Here is an 18,913-nt window from a genome sequence, read left to right as displayed (position 1 = left end):
GGGAACTGTTTTGGGCATACAAGGTTTCCACCCGTCACCGACAATTATGTATCCGGGGAAGAGAGGAAAAAAAAAGAGAGGACGCAGGCGCACCTGTCAAAAAGCACATCTCACCATGTGCCCGGTGGAGAATTTACGGGCATTGCCTTGGAGCGAGAGAGACAAAGTCAACAGGTTTTATGACATACTGTATGTCACATTCATGAAAAGGGAACTGTGGTGGCGTAAGTAGCGAGGCTGGGGGAGAGAGAGAGAGAGAGAGAGAGAGATAGAGAGAGAGAGCTAGGACAGGACAGGGTTTAACTCGGATCACGCAACACCCCATAGTGACTAGACATGGGGAGGTCGTGGATGGGTTAGTAGGTGTCATGGCAGTGGGTTAGCATAACGATGAAGACATTGAAACTTGTTTCTCTCCACTTTTTCACTGCGGCGAGTTGGTAAAACCGCTTTTACGCTGGGGGGTTACAGGAGGGTGCGATGCAATACGAGAGGATGTGATATTTGGGTTGATAAACGGGTCGCGTTGGGTGAGGGACTTAAATAATCCCATTTATTCTGCATCAGCATTCTGCTTCACAGACTGGTTATATCATTAGCCGGACAAACACACACGGGGGCACGGGGGCGTGCACGCAAGCACACACACACACGCACACACACGCGCGCACACACACGCACACACGCACACACACACACACACACACACACACACACACACACGCACACACACACACACACACACACACACACACACACTGAAGGTCAGCACCAGTGTCCTTATTAGTGGACAGACAATGACCAGATTGAAATGCATGAGAAAAATGTGTCCTCCTGTGCGTGTGCGTGTGTGTGTGTGTGCGTGTGCGCGCGCGCAATGGAATTAGATTCAATAGACATGCTAGATTGGGGCAGAAAATATGCATGTAAACCGGTGTTCCTTCTAGAGATTCTCCTTCACCATTATGGGGTTACCCACGAACCCCCAAGAATTGCTTAAATTATACTTCACTGTACAGCATGTACTGGGAGCTTGTAGATCTGCTATCTTCTCTGCGGGACACCGTCATGTATGACGGAGTATTAATTAAGTAAGGGATAATATCTGGCTAGGTGGTCATTGTCGGGGGGGAGTTTTAACCACTGAGGCGAAGCCCATTTAGGCCTGACCTCAAAATTAAAAAAAAAATCTTCTAAATCCTCCAGATTTCTGAAATAAATATTTTCACGATTTTTCAAAAATAGCAGACCTACAAGCTCGTAGTGCGCTGTCTATTTCTCGCTCAAATGTTTTCAAAAACATTTTTGAGAGCAATGTTTAGCTGTAAATGACATTGTGTGTCACTAGTGTGTGTGTGTGTGTTACATAGCTGTCATGTTGGAAACAGCAGTAAATCAATCAAGCGGGGCACAGCCGCGCAGCTGGTGCTCAGAGGGTTTGATTAGGCCTGAGGTATGTTATACAGCGGAGCGGTCATTATCAACACATAACTCACCGCTGAATTCAGCGATTGACCAATCAGAATCAAGCATTCAACCAAGCCATGTAATAAGACATGATATCACGCTTAAGGGCAGTCCATATGAAGAGCGATAACTAGAACCCCACGATACCACGGTGCGGTCATCCCTACTGATGGACAATGACATCCTCAATACGCTGAACGTCACGCCCTTTAAATGCTGACGGAATTTGATTGGTTTCCATCATTCATGAAATTGCTCTGAAAGTATACCGATCTCTCTCTCTCTCTCTCTCTCTCTATTATTATTTCCTTGTTTTGTTTGGTTGTCTTGATTTATTGTTTTCTTCATGCGTGTGTGTGTGTGTGTGTTGTTTGCTTTTGTTTGTTTTTTTGCTGTTTTTTTTGCTGTTTTCTGCCCAATTTATCTCTGAATATGCAAAAGAAAAATAATAATAAAGAAAGACACTGCAATCGACTCGAGTGGACTCGTATCCACTTGAACGATTTTTTTATTTTTTGGACGGCCCTTCATGCGAGAGCAAAATGGTTAATTTAGGTGGTTGGTGGTTTATGGCCTACCTGTGAGCGAGGACATTGTTGAGGTAGAGTGCACTCTTCTATTAGAACTATAGACTTGTACACGCCCGTCGGCCACCGGCCTACTTGAGAGTGATGCAGCTTGGGAACCCGTTGTCATAGCACCCGTTTTAACTATCCGTCTGTGTCCCACATGGAGATCTCTGTATCTGCCGGTCTGCCTGTGTCTGAAGAGTGCTGCAAACTGACTGTGAAAAGTGGAGTGGTTAAGTAATCAATTTGCAGGTGTGCGGTTGCCATGGCAATCAATTGGCTGAGGCAGAGGCTGGATATTGCACAGGTGAGGGGACTTTGGCTCATTAGGCCCACTGGCAGAGCCTGACCAGAGCCTTTTGTGGTGGTTCTGGAGAACGGTGGGTCCGACCGACTCGAGTCCGGGCACTGCACTCCCTTGCGGGGGTGTGGCACGCGTGTGTTGAATATGAAATATGAAACGGTTCCCGAGTTACGTGCATTACAACACGCACACACGCAGAGATGTGGCGCATTTATAGTAGGATGGCTCTGGTTCCGGTATGGCCTACCTGTGAGCGAGGACATTGTTGAGGTAGAGTGGACTCGGTATGGCCTACCTGTGAGCGAGGACGTTGTTGAGGTAGAGTGGACCCGGTATGGCCTACCTGTGAGCGAGGACGTTGTTGAGGTAGAGTGGACCCGGTATGGCCTACCTGTGAGCGAGGACGTTGTTGAGGTAGAGAGCACTCTTCTCCTCGGGCGACATGCCCTCCGCCATCAGATAGAAGACGTTGAAGCTCTGCTGGTTAGGCGGCGCGCCGAGCAGACGAGACTTCTCCAGCATGTAGGTGTAGATACGTGCTGAGAACACAGAGGAGCACATGGAGGAGGTCACATGTAGAGAGAGAGCAGTGTTGTTGTTTTTGGCAGAAACATTTTGATTTTTAGTTTTAGTCTCTTGAATAGTTTTCATTTTGGTTTTAGTCACATTTTAGTCACCTGGATTGATTTAGTGTTCTAGTCTAGTTTCAGTTGACTAAATATCATAAGATTTTAGTCGACTAAATGTACAGTTGATTTAGTCGACTAAAATGTGTTTTGGCGGGCCTTGATGCCGTCGTAATGGCTGATTTTACACTTGCTGAAAATAGCCGATCTACAAGCTCACAACGCGTCGCAGACATTTTAGTCTATTTTTTATTTGTTGACGAAATTGTCAGTATATTTAGTCTAGTTTTTATTTAGTTTCCATTTAGTTTCCGTCAGTGGAAAAAGGTAGTCGACGGACATTTTTCATCTCAGTTTTAGTCGAGGAAATCAACACTGGAGCACAGGAGGTCACATAGTAGTAGAGAGAGAGAGAGAGGCGGGGTCAAACGGTTAATATCAGCCGTCATGATCTATACCGCCGCGACGTGGTAAATATTTCAATTCGCCGTCGAGGTCATCTGAGGTGATGGGGAATATAGAGCAAAACAAGGACAGCCCTGCTCAAAGATAAGAGATGGAGCTTTACTGCCCCCTCTTGGCAACGTGGGATAAGTGCATATGAATACCAAGCTGTCTATGACTATGTATGATTCTTCTATGTATGATTCTATTTATAATTTGTTATACCGGTAGTTTGTTGGATATAGGTTCTTGTAAAAAATAATAAAATAATGCTGGTCCAATTGGGTATTATATGATTTATGTAGGCCTATAACTTTCTTGTGAAAATAATATAATCCTTACTAATAAGAACTTGGAATAATATAATTTCATTAATTTTAGCCAGGTAATTCTGAGGTACATACAAATGTTATGCGGGTTAACTTTCCTTTTGCATTGCACTTTTATTTTCACAGTCAGCACAGGGCTCACACAAATGTTTCGACGAAAACAGGGAAATCATGAGTGTGTTAGAGTCCCAATTCTATATAGCTGATCTACAAGGCAGCTCACAAAAATGTTGCGTTTAAAACGCATTGTGAGCTTGTCTGCAATCTTCATCAGATTTTGTGTAGAGGCAAAAAGGGAGGGGGGGGGCTCCAGCCAAAAAAGTATATACAGTAGAGACCTGAGAACGATTCTACAAATGCCTTCTAAATTCTTCTGTTTTCTGAAAAAACCTATGTTTCTATGTCAGTGGTTCTCAAGCATTTTCATGTCAAGGACCCTCAAAAATGTATGTATTTGGCCGCCGACCCCCATCTGAAAATATGTTGTTCCAGGGTTCCCCCCAGAAGCAAAAATGTGACTTAAAGGGATAGTTCAGATTTTTTGAACTTAAGTTGTATGAAATACTTGCCATTAATATAGTGGTTGCAACTGTATTAATTGATTGCCCGAGTCCTGTGGTGGGAGTTCTGCTCTGGTTTTGGTGAAATATCAAGTAGTTCCGGTCATTTTGTGGGGGGCACTGGGGGCCACGCAGTAAAAGTAAATGAATCGACAAAACTAACGTCATTTGTATTGTTGACCTATTTCTAAAATATTAGTGCAACTTCCGTTCTTTTTTTACCCCTCTATCACACAGAACTATGTTTTTTGTGTCCATATCACTACGCCCAAAAAATAGTTCCATGTGATAGAGGGGTCAAAGTTGAACGAAAGTCGCGCTAATATTTTAGAAATAGTTCAACCATACAAATTACGTTCGTTTTGTGGATTCATTTACTTTTACTGCGTGGCCCCAGTGCCCCCCACAAAATGACAGGAATTACTTAATATTGACCAAAACCAGAGCAGAACTCCCACCATGGGACTCGGGCAATCAATTAATACAGTTGCAACCACTATATTAATGGCAAGTATTTCATACAACTTAAGTTAAAAAAATCTGAACTATCCCTTTAAAACGTTCGCTCTCAAATAATATATATTCAAAGATTTGCACCACACTTTCAAGACTTTTCAAAAATAGCAGATCTACAAGCTCTATGAGCTTGTAGATCTATTTTTTCAATAGCTAATGTATAACATAATGCTACAAACACCAAAAGGGGTTCCCGTCCTGAATGGGTTAAGTGACTAAGATGAACACAAAGAACGTATTCCAAATTTGCTGAGATATTAGGTTAGCTCCAAGAATAAAACAATTACAAGTCAAGCACATCTATCTAATAACGTTGGGAGTCGTCTGTCCGTCCGTACCTTGGCCCCCCGATTCATCAAGCAATTTACGCTCATATTTTGAGCGTATACCGAGACCATTCCCACGTTGGTGTGGAATTCATCATCAGCACATTCTGCGCCCATTATCAAGTCAATTCCAATGCTGGCTTATAGTTGTCAGGGTCGGGATCAAAGCGTAAATGCATTTATCGTGCTTTTGTCTTCATGCTGAATCAATTAATAAGTCACAAACCTCAAATAAAATATGTAGGCTATGTTGGTTGGTTGCTATTGGTCAACACATTAACAAATAAGTATAGCCTATATATATATAGCCGAAATCGATGTATTGCGCAGCTTGCACTTGTATGCATATTCTATAGTTGATGACGGTCTGACGGACTGACAGTCACTAGGGCTAATTATATAAGAAAATAGAAGTCCACATTATTGAATGGCATCGCCGTGTATTCACTCAGTCAAAGTTTTAAGCCAGCTCTCTCCTCCAAAGGTAAGATCATGCCTTAACGCATTCTGTACGGGAACCCCTTTTGGTGTTTTAAGCATTATGTTATGCTTTAGCTATTGAAAAATAGCAGACCTACAAGCTCATAGCAGAGCACCAAGTGCCGCGCTACGAGCTTGTAGGTCTGCTATTTTTTTTTAATCGCGAAAATTGGGGTGCATACTTAGTTTAGACTAGTCATTGGTTAGACATGGGTTAAGGTTAGGTTTAGGTGTGCTGCCCCATGGGAGGTTAGGGTTAGGGTTTGAGATAGGTTGTAGTTGTAGGACTAATACAATTTTTAACTCAAATCTTTGCTTCTGGAGGGTCCCTGGAACATCATATTTTCAGATGGGGGTCGGTGGCCAATTACATATAATATTTGGTGTCTTTGACATGAAATATTGAGCACAACTGATACAGAAACATAGGTATTTCAGAAAACTGCCAGGATTTAGAAGACATAACCTCCATTTAAGAAGCTGTGAAATGTGTTACACATTAGACATTATGGCAGGGTTTGCTTAGTTCTTGTATAGTGGAATAATATAGCTATATTTGACCGGATGTCAAATCCTGATGTCAATATCGGTAGAGGGCGCAAATCCACGGGTTCATGTACTTTTTATTTGCATTGTAATCCCCATAGGGGGATTTTAGATCGCCTCATATAAGAACTGTATTTGAAAAATAAACATGTCATCCCGGCCGTTTCACTCATAATGGATATGAAGAATCAACTGACTGAGAGAAAACGCTATTGTTACTGCTACTGAATTAGTTACATTTTCACTAGAAACAGACTATCATATATAAGTGACTGACTGTCGCAAACGATACAGAGACACCTCCCTGACAATAACACAGAGACAGCTTGTTTATTTTTGGACCACAACGCTTATAGAGCGTCGCAGTCCCGCCCCCTTTCATGACGACGCCAGGCCCAGGAAATAAATCCCAATGCATTTTCCCCATAGACATTTCATAAAGTATTTATTTAAAGACCTTTTAAGCGTCGTACGAAGCCAGCTCGAGTCGTGACAAATCATGACAACAAACACAATATTTTGGACCAAACAAATAATTACAAAGAAGAAAAACAACAAAAAAAGTGTTGTAACCTGCCGTTTTTTCTACTTTCTAATTCTTAGTTTGGCCCAAAACATTGTGTTTATTGTCATGATTTGTCACGACAAGAGTTGGCTTTGTCCGCGGCGTAAACGTCTTTAAATAAATACTTTCTGAAAAGTCTATGAGGAAAATGAACGGGGATTTATTTTCCGGGTCTCACGAGAGGGCGGGACTGCGACACTCTATATGAAATCATTTTAAGATGACCCCATGTTATTCTCCATAGAGACATTACTTCCGTGAACCCTATAGGACGCCAGGACTTTGGCGCTCTATGAGAGATGCGTGCAGGGTTACCTCGGAGCAGTGTCCGTCTCTTTTCACAGTACTGCATGGTCAGAAGTTTGATGAAGCGACTGGAGTTGTTATTCCTCTGGGTCTTGGCGTGGCCGAAAGCCTCTAGGATGCAGTTCACCTATAGAGGGAAAGACAACAGCAACCATACCTGTAAGTGCCACATTGATATCTCTGAGACCCCCTTTCCACCGGTTGGTTCCCAATGGGAACCGGTTCAGTTATTTTAGTTTTTTAGTCCATGAGCCAGAGCTCCAAAATTGGTGGGCAAACTAGACCTGTATTAAATTGTTTATAGGATCAATACAAGTAAATTAATACATGATAATCCTTCCACAGCTTTTTCATATTTTCGATTATTTTGCATATTTTCCTACATAATGCCTCATTTGCATATTTAAATGCAAAATTTGTAATACAATAAATCATTGTCTTTGTGTAAGAACTAAATTGGGGAAGTTTCATGGTGATAACAATCTAATATAGGTATGGTTTTGCCCACTCAATTCATAATTAACGTTCCAATTTTGGAGCTCTGGCTCATGGACTAAAAACCAAAAAGAACTGAACCGGTTCCCATTGGGAACCAACCGGTGGAGTGTCTTTTACATCAGGTAGCAGTGCATGTGCTGTCATTTTCTGGCGGATCAAAAACAAGGCTATAGTCATTCCCACAGCTGGCCTGCGTTTTGAATTCGACACGAGGCCTTTCGCTGCGTCATGTACAACATATGGAATGTCAGAACAGGTCAGTTCCATATATGGAGATCTAACGGTGGCAGCGGGGGCAGTGTCTTGAGTGTACAGGGTTCGATGAGGGCCAGGTAGGGCCAGGCCTTAATTTTCGGGCCTCGGTTGAGAACTCTAGTTTTCACCGGCTGCCGGGCGCGGCTGTGCTAATAACTTTGGGGCAGGGTCCGTCTAGAGTTTAAATGGACAGGTATCGGTCAAAAGGGAGGAGGAAGAGGAAGGATGGATGGGGAAGGATCAACATTATGGAAAGTATGGACGGTTTGACATATAACCATATACCGGTATGGAGATCTAAGGGTTTGAGGTTTGAGGTCAGATGTAGAGTTGCTGGCCAATATTGATGACATCAGGGATCTCCGTATATGGGCTATATACGGACATAAATGTACGATTTCATCAGGGCCGGATCTACCATATGGGCACTTTGGGCACGTGCCCAGGGACCCGTGGGCACCAGGGGCCCCTAAAAAAAATTATAAAATAAAAATCTGAATGAAATAAATGGTGTCTAAAATGATTAGTGTTTTATTGTTGGTGAGAAGGGCAGCTGAAAAGTGCAATTGTGTGTAAAGCAGCAACAATGCGCTAGATTGGCTGTCACTCTGGGGGGGGTAGGCGACCGGAAATAGGCCAATATAACGGCATAAAACTGCCCCAAAACGGCTCCAAAACAGCAAAAATGTTGCGTGCATGTGAAGGGGGGCCCTTCGAGCTTCAGTGGCCAGGGGCCCTCAGAGGTGTTAATCCGGCCCTGGATTTCATAGTAAATGCGACCTGCAGTCGCAATAATTATATCAGGGTAAAGTAATATAATTACATATTCAAATACGTTAGACACAGAATCAAAAGTTTTATGGCCATGGTTCACCAGGAACCTGGATGGCTTGGTTCCAGGCTTAAAATAAATTGTAAATGTTTTCAGAAATCTCTATGGGGAAAATGAATGGGTTTTTAATCCATACGTTTTACAGTCATGATATACACAGCCCTTCTCATAAGCTCACTGCTATCCTGTGGAACGCTGGAATTTCTTTGCATTTTTTGTTTCATTCATGAAATGAGTCACACGAAGATAATTAACACATTGGCACAGAAACCTAGAACGTCCCCTATAACTGGAGCACCGCTGCAGTTCAACCGTTCGCCACTAGATGCTGCTGCGGCTCTATTGTGTGTGGATAACAGGCAGGCTCCTGTCCCTGTGTGCTCCGTGAGTGAGCTGACCCAGATATTGACTGCATTAAGCATTACTTCATAAGAGCGAGGCACTTGTACACCCAAAGCTACACGCCATTATTACCAAGCTATAGCTAGCAGCAGTTCTCAAACTTGTTCATGTCAAGGACCCCCTAAATGACACTCATTAGCCTGCGGACCCCCCATTTGAAAATATATGCCAAGAAGGACCCCCCATAAGAGAAGATGAGGTTTTACTAAATAAAATAAAGAAATCATCATTCCAATCATGCTTTAACCTACATTAACCCTGGCATCCCCTATTTTGGGGTGATGTCACACACAAGCTCAGATCGCAATTTCCAAACAGCCGAAGAGGTTGACAAGAGGAGGATCAATGATTTGAGTGCTAGCTTAGTTTTTTTCCCCCCCAAAGGGAATATAAGGGAGGAATCATAATTCCCATGACCCTGCTAAAGTCAGATCCCCCCCCCATTCCTAACGAGCAAGTAATTAGATGGCCATTTAACACATTTAGGACTGAGGCCGATTCTAAAAAAAATGTCTTCTAAATCCTAACAGTTTTCTGATAAACAAATGTTTCTATGTCAGTGATGCTCAACCTTTTCCATGTCAAGGACCCCCGGATTTGAGTTAAAAACGTTTGCTGTGAAAGAATATATATTCAAAGATTTAGCGCCACATTTTCACGATTAAAAACAAAAAAGCAGATCTACAAGACCGTAGTGCGGCACTCGGTGCCGCGCTATGACCTTGTAGATCTGCTATTTTTTAACACATTTTGGGCGGAAACCCCTTTTGGTGTTAGCATTATGTTATGCTTTAGCTATTGAAAAATAGCAGATCTACAAGCTCATAGCGCGCCACCGAGTGGCGCGCTTACGAGCTTGTAGATCTGCTATTTTTGAAAAATCGCAGACCTACAAGCTCATAGCGCGCCACCGAGTGGCGCGCTACGAGCTTGTAGATCTACTATTTTTGAAAAATCGAAGAACGACTGACATAGAAACATAGCTTTTTCAGAAAACTGTCAGGATGTAGAAGACATTTTTAGAATCTGATCTCAGATTCTAAAAACACCAAAAGGGGGTTCCGTCCTGAATGGGCTAGATTGTGACCTATGCTCGCCGCATGTGTCCCGGCCGCAGCTCCTCATTCAACCGCTAGATCAATGGTCTATACCGTAGGGAACGTTCTAGCTCAAGTCCTGTGTTCCCGACATCAAATTGCACAGGAGAGAGAATTGCGCCCTCTCTCTCCCCTGAGAAAACACAGTTTCTGTGCAAATGGCTCCATCCAAAAGAATCATCACCACATACACCACGGACACAGGGGAGGTCACCTACCCCAGTGGGTGACCTCCCCCCTGTCTCTGTGGCGTGTATGATTAGACCATTATGATGTGCTGGAGATGCATGGACCTATACTGTATGTCCAGGACATCGTAATGGTGCAATCATATCATATCACACACCCGTTCAAAAGGTGCAAAAGTGAGATAAAAGGAACAGACATCAGGACCAAAACAAATTGGCCCATAGCCACTTGCCCAAATGACCTCATCACATTTGTGATGACGGCTATGACCGTTTTTTTACCCCAAGGAGTGTTTTTCGTGCAAAACTAATGATTGCAATGGATTCAGAATCATGACTAACCCCTATAGTTTGACACGTCACATGCTACTTAAAGCATAATTTTAGACATTTTTGCCATAGGTTTTTAATGGTATCCCAACTTTCAACCGCTGAATTTACCATGATCCAAAAAATATCAATCCGCCAATTGTTATTTGGATGACCCTAAGGATCATAAAAAACCTTAAAAAAACAAAAAAAACAACCTTGAACGATTACTATTGCAATTTATTTTGTGCCAAATCTTAGATTGACTGGCCCATGGGGATGTAATGGCAATGAAGGACCGGGAAGTCTGGCGTGGCATTGTGCAAATCCATGATGTCGACCGTGGTTGAAAAATGATGATGATGATGAGTCTCTGTACCCGTCGCTGGGCCCCATGCTGTGGCGTGCTAATCCATATGTCTATTCACACCCCACGTCGGCCTTCTGTAGGAGAACAGTAGGCGACATTCATCGAGCCGCTCGTCTCTGCTTGTCTACACTTACTGCTATTGGATTTATCTGATCACAGAGACAACAGGGGCAAGGAAGGGCAGGGTGGGCGGGGGGGCTGCCCTGCGCTGAAGAACAATCAGAACATTCACTTGCTCGCGGCGCCCTGGCCTATGCAAGCGCATGGCACATGTAGGCCCTCATTTATCAACGCGGTGTACACCGGGTGTACACCAGGTGTACACCCGGTGTACACCAGGTGTACACCGGGCGCTACACGACACCGGGTGTACACCTGGTGTACACATGGTGTGCACCGGGTGTACACCGGGCGCCCTGGCCTAGCGGTCCATGCAAGCGCATGGCACATATAGGCCCTCATTTATCAACGTGGTGTACACCGGGTGTACACCAGGTGTACACCCAAATTTGGGTGTACACCGCGTTGATAAATGAGGGCCATAGGCTCTGTCCTGACAGCCGCGGGTTCGAGTCCGGTTCATGGCGGCCTTTGCCGAGTGTCTCTCAAGGGGCCAGTGAGGCACTCCAACGTTGAAGCACTGGGCCCTAGTGGTAAGAGGAGGGACTACAGGCGGACCCGTGGATTCATGACCGGGAAACCCCGTGCAGCTGGGCTTTAACATTGAGCGCTCGGTTGCACTTCCGCATTTGCCAACCAAAATTTGGTTGGCAAATGTGGAAGTAGACGTTTTCAGACGGTCCTTCCGGGTGCTTCAAAACGCCACTGAGCAACTTCCACTGACATGAATAGCGGAAGGGGCGGAGCTTCGTGCCAGATCAGTCTCTATCCTTTTATATACTCTATGGTGTCTCTCCCCTTCTCTCTCTCCCTCTTTCTGGTCCATCTCCACTTCACTTCAACTATCAATAAAGGCAGAAAAGCCTAAAAGAAATCTTTGAAAAAAAACACCAGGTGGTGTTATAATAGGCCAGTGTGAATAGGGTGCCATTTGTTCTTACGCCTTTGATGGAAATTGGATGATTTGAGGCATTTTGTGCGCGCGCGCGCAGGCAGGCGGACGGACGAGACAAATAAGAACATTCACTTGCTGAGAGAGATAGAGCTTGATGGTGGTGGTGGGTGTAGCGTTTATAATAAAAACACAGGGTAAGACTGTATATTAATTACTCTACAGTCTTTTCACATCCAGGCTTATAGCTAGCTAGGGAGGGTTAAGAGGAGAGCTCACATGTTTCATCCTGGGCTCCAGAGCAAAGCCTTTGGGGCTGGAGGAGCGTGCCGTCAGGTGTCTCACGATGTGCTTACAGGCCTCCGTCTTCCCAGAACCACTCTCACCACTGGAGGGAGAGAGAGAGACAAGAGACACAGACAAGAACGAGGGGAAAAGAAAGACGAGGAAAGGTCAGGTGAGAAGAAAAACGGAAACTCATGAGCATAAAGGTTGTTGAATTTAAGTTAGATGCCGCCAACACAAAGCAACACGTAAAGGGCCTTGCAAACGGGGAGCGAGGAACGCACACGTTGTTGTTGCCTGGATCAACACAGGTCTCCTCCAGATGTGTTGAAGAGGGGCACCACAACGCAAGCGTAAAATAAAATCACACCCGTGTGAACTGAGTGGTGCAAATCCCCCCCCCCCCCTCTCTCTCTCTCTCTCTCATTAGCAGGCAACAGTGCAGCACTATCTCTCTCTCTCTGTTTCTGGCACAACAGCGCCACTTTTGGTACTCATTGGTACTGGTGCTCATAGTCACACACAAACACGGTTGAACACGGACATTGCTGTTCCTTGGAGTGGTTGCACCACAAAAGAAAAAGCGAAAAAAACGAATCCAGGTGTGATGAGTCACGGGCGTGTGCACGAAACGAGCACGCGCGCAAACAAATTCACAGGGCCGCGCTCACGTGAATACGCTTGCGCTGTCGCACCGCGACTTCTCAGAGCAAAAACGCAGGTCTCATTGAAAATGAACTATAGGCGCGTTTTATCGCCCCCTCGTTTGCAAGGCCCTTAATGCTGCAAAACTAAATATGTGTGTGCATACTGTACGTGTGCAGTCACCCCCCTCCTGCCACAGTAAGACCCTGATTGTTAAGGCAACTCTGCAAGTTGTGCAAATGGATATGACCAGTGAGAATGTTGCTGTGTTCAGTGTGTAATGTGTATATACGCATGTGTCTCGGATGCATGGGCGTGTGACGGGGTGTCACACTTCTCCACCTAACCTGACATCATTGCCTTCTCTCCAAAATACTAATGACGCACACGCGTGCACACAGAGAACTATGGAGTCAACCTATCTGGCATTTGGATGCCTGTTACACTGCGTGAAAAGAGGAGTTAACGGGCAATTATGGGCACTGTATTTTGCCCGTAAACCTCAAGTTTAGCAGCATATACAGTTAATATACGGTAATATACAGGTGTGATGGTACAATTCAGGAGTTTACCGGAGTTTGTTGGAAAGTTTAACGGGAGTTTCCTGTAATATACATATCCGTATTCCATGCTTTTTGCGCATGGTTAGTTAGTTATTCGCCCTAGGGTGAATATGGGGCCATGACATACGGTGCCTCTACGGTACACGCTCCGACAACACAGTGACACGCAGAGAGTCGAGAACCGGGCCACGGTAAAACACAGAAGCAGATGGCTTCGGGAGGGTCATGAGCCCTTACTAATGACTGCAATGATACCCTGGTGGTGCTCTGCAGCATTTATATACAGTATGGCTGTATGTGCTGCCCGAACAGTGTGAAGTCCCCAAGAACCTTTTAAAAACTCTTTTAATTTACCACTTTGTATTAGGTTTCAAGGGCGTTTGGTTAGTGCACTGCTGGCCTCCATCAGGGGGGATTCATGGCCACCGATCGTAAAGTCGTGAGAATGTATACGGTACAGGTGCACGTGCAGTCGTGCACACGTGTCGTGTGTGATGCATGTGTCCGCAGGAGAGAGGGATAGGGAGAGAGAGAGAGAGTAGGGATGGAGCTCGATAACTGATACCAGGAAAAGAAATCAGATAACAAACTTATTGAGTACCCGTTATCTATAAGCTTTGGGCTTATCAAGCCTGTAATCGAGCATAGCGGTTCATGACATCATGTTGACACAATCAAGACAAGAGGCGATCAAGAAATAAATGTAATCATCCATGCTGGCACAAACATGTTTGGTATAAAAGTGCATTGATACCTCTGTCCGGGTAAACAAAATTATGCTTTTAACCCATTTTGGGCGGGAACCCCTTTTGGTGTTAACATTATGTTATGCTTTAGCTATTGAAAAATAGCAGATCTACAAGCTCATAGCGCGCCACTGAGTGCCGCGCTACGAGCTTGTAGGTCTGCTATTTTTGAAAAATCGAAGAACGACTGACATAGAAACATAGCTTTTTCAGAAAACTTTCAGGATTTAGAAGACATTTGTAGAATCGTTCCCAGGTCAAAATGGGTGACGGTACACATATTAACCAGTTGACAGTTTCTTTAATATTGTATTGGTTAAAAGGTCAATTGCCTTCTGTCTGTTAGAAAAGTACTGTATTTGAAGGCCCTAGTAAAAGGTACTGGTTCCGTTCAGAATTTATTGTCTCCCGTCTTTCCACGAAAAAATAGAAAATGCTCGATAGTGGCCTCGATAAGAACCCGGCTCGATAAGCCTGATCGATAAGGTGCTCGTTATCAATAGAAATTAACAAGCTCCACACTCTTTCTTCTTTTTCTCCTTCTGAAATGTACAGCGATATTGCCCTTTGCCCCTGTTAAGTGTTGACTTGATGCCATGTGTAGTCCTGAAGAAAGCAAGGATGTTACAGAGACACTGGAGATGGAGTCACTTGGAGGGGGGAGGGAGGGAAGAGGGGTGGGGAAGAAAAATCCTGGGAACTGCACTTGTGTCCTATGTATGCATAGAAATGCTGTTATTGTACTGCTTTTTTCAAATCAAATAAATATTATAAAATAAAATAAAATAAATTAGCAAGCTCTAGTCCCTAGTCGAGAGAGAGAGACAGACAGACAGACAGACAAAGAAAGAGGGAAGTAGAGCAGGAAAGCGAGGGCAGTGGGAGAGAGATTATGTACCGTGTCCTTGAGGGCCTTAACATTTTGCTATACCCCGGAGCACAGAAATGCGGTATATATAATGCTGAAGCTGTGTGCACGCGTGTGTGTGTGTGTGTGTGTGCATGTGTGTACTGTACATACAGTACAGTATGTGTGTGTGTGTGTGATGGATAGCCTGTGGTCAGGCTGCATTAACTCTCCGCCAGATTGGTCGCGACTCAGCGGGAATGTGGCTGGAAAAGTCGGAACAGGATTTAACACATTCTGGGCGGGAACCCCTTTTGGTGTTTTAAGCATCATGTTATGCTTTAGCTGTTGAAAAATAGTCAGATCTACAAGCTCATAGCGCGGCACCGAGTGCCGCGCTATGAACTTGTAGGTCTGCTATTTTTGAAAAATCGTGAAAATGTGGCGCAAATCTTTGAATATATATTCTTTCAGAGCCAATGTTTTTTAACTCAAATCTTTTGGGAGGTCCCCTGGAACAACATATTTTCAGATGGGGGTCCGCAGCCAAATACATATAATTCTGGGGGTCCTTGACATGAAATAGTTTTGAAAACCACTGACATAGAAACATGAGGTTTTTCAGAAAACTGTCAGGATTTAGAAGACATTTTGTAGAATCGTCCTCAGGTCTGAATGGATTAATTGCAATCGGTGGTGCCTCCGCCCCACCGGTCCACGCAGGACAAAGAGCCCGGACGCCAGCGTGCTTCCCCCCCCCCAGAGCACATCCATCTCTCTCTCTCTCTCTCTGTGTGACCACATCAGTGGACGGAGCTATAGGCGTCCAGGGCTCAGGCGAGAAGGAACACATTAATCTCACCAAGGAGTAACAACAACAGGCCTCCGAGCGTTTAACCTATTTATGGCGGGAACCCCTTTTTGTGTTATGTTATATATACTTTAGCTATTGAAAAATAGCAGATCTACAAGCTCATAGCGCGGCACCGAGTGCCGCGCTACGAGCTTGTAGGTCTGCTATTTTTGAAAAATCGCGAAAATGTGGCGGAAAATCTTTGAATATATATTCTTTCAGAGCGAACGTTTAACCTATTTATGACGGGAAGTGGGAACCCCTTTTTGTGTTATGTTATATATACTTTAGCTATTGAAAAATAGCAGATCTACAAGCTCGTAGCGTGGCACCGAGTGCCGCGCTACGAGCTTGTAGATCTGCTATTTTTGAAAAATCGTGAAAATGTGGCGGAAAATCTTTGAATGTATATTCTTTCAGAGCGAAGGTTTTTTAATCTTTGCTTCTGGGAGGTCCCTGGAACAACATATTTTCAGATGGGGGTCGGCGGCCAAGTACAACATATATTTTTGGGGGTCCTTGACATGAAAATGTTTGAGAACGACTGATACAGAAACATAGGGTTTTTCAAGAAAACTGTCAGGATTTAGAAGACATTTCGTAGAATCGTCCTCAGGTCTAAACGGGTTAACAGGCCTTGTGGGAGAGAGGAGAGGAGGGGAGGGGAGGGGCATCGTGCATGAACAAACCACCTGGCTCAGTCAGCCAACTTCACCGGCGCTCACACGTGCGCTGCATTCCTATACACTGTTATGGGTGTGCCTGTGGTGGCTCAGCTGTAGCGTAGTTAGTTATCAACGACGTGATGTGAGATGATGTCACAGAGGAGCTCTCGGGAAATGAAACAAAACAGATGGCTGAGGACATGAACCACTCGCGCGCGCGTGCGTGCGTGCGTGCGTGCGTGCGTGCGTGCGTGTGCGTGCGTGCGTGCGTGCGTGTGTGTGTCTGCGTGTACCTGAGCATGAAGCACTGTGGTCGCCTCTCCTGCAGCATCATGTGATAGGCTCTCTCTGTGGAGGAGAAGATATGCGGAGGCAGAGAGGAGCACAGGCGACCCGTAGAGCTCAGATACAACTGACTCACCTGGCAGAGAGAGAGAGAGAGAGAGAGGAAGAGGGGGGGGGGATGGAGGGAGAGAGAGAGGGGGGGGGGGGGGGGTGGAGAGAGAGAGAGGAGAGAGAGAGAGAGAGAGGGGGGGGGGGGGGATGGAGAGAGAGAGAGGAGAGAGAGTTCACAAACATTGCATTACAACCGTGTGTAAGATGAAGACTCTCCCGAGCCATATAATGCAGCGGTAAAGGCTATAGTGTCAATTTACTGTGGGTGTACACATTTACACAGCCGTGTGACTGAGCGCCTGCATCCAATTAGGCTAATTAACAAGGTGTGGTTTCACATTCAGTAAGTAGAGTCAGTCAAGCCCAGCGGTTCTCAACGTGGGGTCCAGGGACTGGCAGAGGGTCGTTCATTGAGGGGATTCCAGGGCCCAGTGTTGTTTTTGGCAGCACATTTTGATTTTAGTTTTAGTCGTCATAGTCTCTTGAATAGTTTTGATTTAGTTTTAGTCACATTCTAGTCACCTGAAATGTTTTAGTGTTTTAGTCAACTAAATATCATAAGATTTTAGACAAAATCTACAGGTGATTTAGTCGACTAAATTGTATTTTGACGGGCCTTGATGCCGTCGTAATGATTGTTTTTACACTTGCTGAAAATAGCTGATCTACAAGCCTGCGTTGTGAGCTTGTAGATCGGCTATTTTCAGCATGCAACTAATTGTAAAAGAAATGACAGAAGACAGCCATGCAACAAGGTTGTGTCTTCAAACCATGTGACTCCCATTGGAAATGCATTGAGGCGGCCATGACACACAGAACACACAGGACACACGTGTGTCTTATAGGTGTGAGTTATGAGGCCTAATACATCTCTATAGAGCGCCGCAGTCCCGCCCCCTACCATGGACCAGGAAATGAATCCCAATGCATTTTTCCCATAGACATTTCAAAAAGTATTTATTTAAAGACGGTTACGCCGCGAACTCATGACAACACAAACAATATTTTGGACCAAACAAATAATTACAAAGAAGAAAAACAACAAAAAAAGTGTTGTAACCTGACGTTTTTTTCTTCTTTCTAATTATTTGTTCGGCCCAACAAATTGTGTTTGTTGTCATGATTTGTCACGACTCGAGTTGGCTTTGTCCGCGGCGTAAAACGTCTTTAAATAAATACTTTCTGAAATGTCTATGAGGAAAATGAACGGAGAATCATTTCCTGGTCCATGGTAGGGGGCGGGACTGCGACGCTCTATTGGAGTGTCCTTGACAACGTCAATTGAATCCAGAATGACTTATAAAGTTAACTGGAACCTGCCCAGGCTGTGTGTCCAGTCTTTTAAATCATCATGCATATACTCACTAGGCAAAATGGTCCTCATTCACAACGGCGTTTACGCTCATAAAGTGACGTTACGTGAGCGGAGCGTGAGCGGACAGGCATTTACGTGGATTCCCACATTACGTGGGAATTCATGAACTTGAACGTGAACTTGACGGTGACGTGGGTTGGTCGGAAATTCCGCTGAAAGCTGCGCCACCTCTCATGGTCGTGTACGGCTTGCGTAGATTTATTAAGAAGGCTTTAGTCTTCATGCTGAATCAATTAAAAGTCCCCAAACCTCAGATAAAATATCTATGCATGTGTCCCCAACATTGGTCGCACATAAAAAAATGATAGCCTATATAAAAGCCAAGTATCACTTGTATGCCTAAATGCATGCATTCTAGAGGCAGGTTAGCCTAGAGTCCCACACAGAAACTGCCCCTGCAAGCCCGACACCCTTTTTATTTATTTATTAGGATATTTCTAGCATGCGCGATTGCGCTGCTCACTTGACAGCTTTCTACTCGCAGTGCAACGCGCTGTGAGCTTGTAGATCGGCTCTCGCAGTCTCGCGGACTCGCGC

At 44.6% G+C, this 18,913-nt stretch overlaps 1 protein-coding gene across 1 annotated transcript in view; it reads right to left on the bottom strand.

Annotated features, from left to right (window-relative positions):
* myo16 (myosin XVI) overlaps positions 1-18,913 on the bottom strand; it is a gene marked incomplete at its 3' end in the record, with an annotated part of 177,929 nt that overhangs the window by 60,946 nt on the left and 98,070 nt on the right. The window contains exons 14-17 of the mRNA XM_079518690.1: positions 16,899-17,026; positions 12,281-12,389; positions 7,048-7,165; positions 2,732-2,879 (exon numbers count right to left, since the gene is read on the bottom strand). Of these exons, the coding sequence (XP_079374816.1) occupies positions 2,732-2,879; positions 7,048-7,165; positions 12,281-12,389; positions 16,899-17,026 (503 nt within the window). The remainder of the gene's footprint in view (positions 1-2,731; positions 2,880-7,047; positions 7,166-12,280; positions 12,390-16,898; positions 17,027-18,913) is intronic.

Source organism: Electrona antarctica (genome assembly GCF_951216825.1).
Source record: "Electrona antarctica genome assembly, chromosome: 13".
NCBI classification, from domain to species: domain Eukaryota; kingdom Metazoa; phylum Chordata; class Actinopteri; order Myctophiformes; family Myctophidae; genus Electrona; species Electrona antarctica.
The sequence above is the reverse complement of the archived record's forward strand: the minus strand, read 5'-3'. Positions and strand labels throughout refer to the sequence as shown.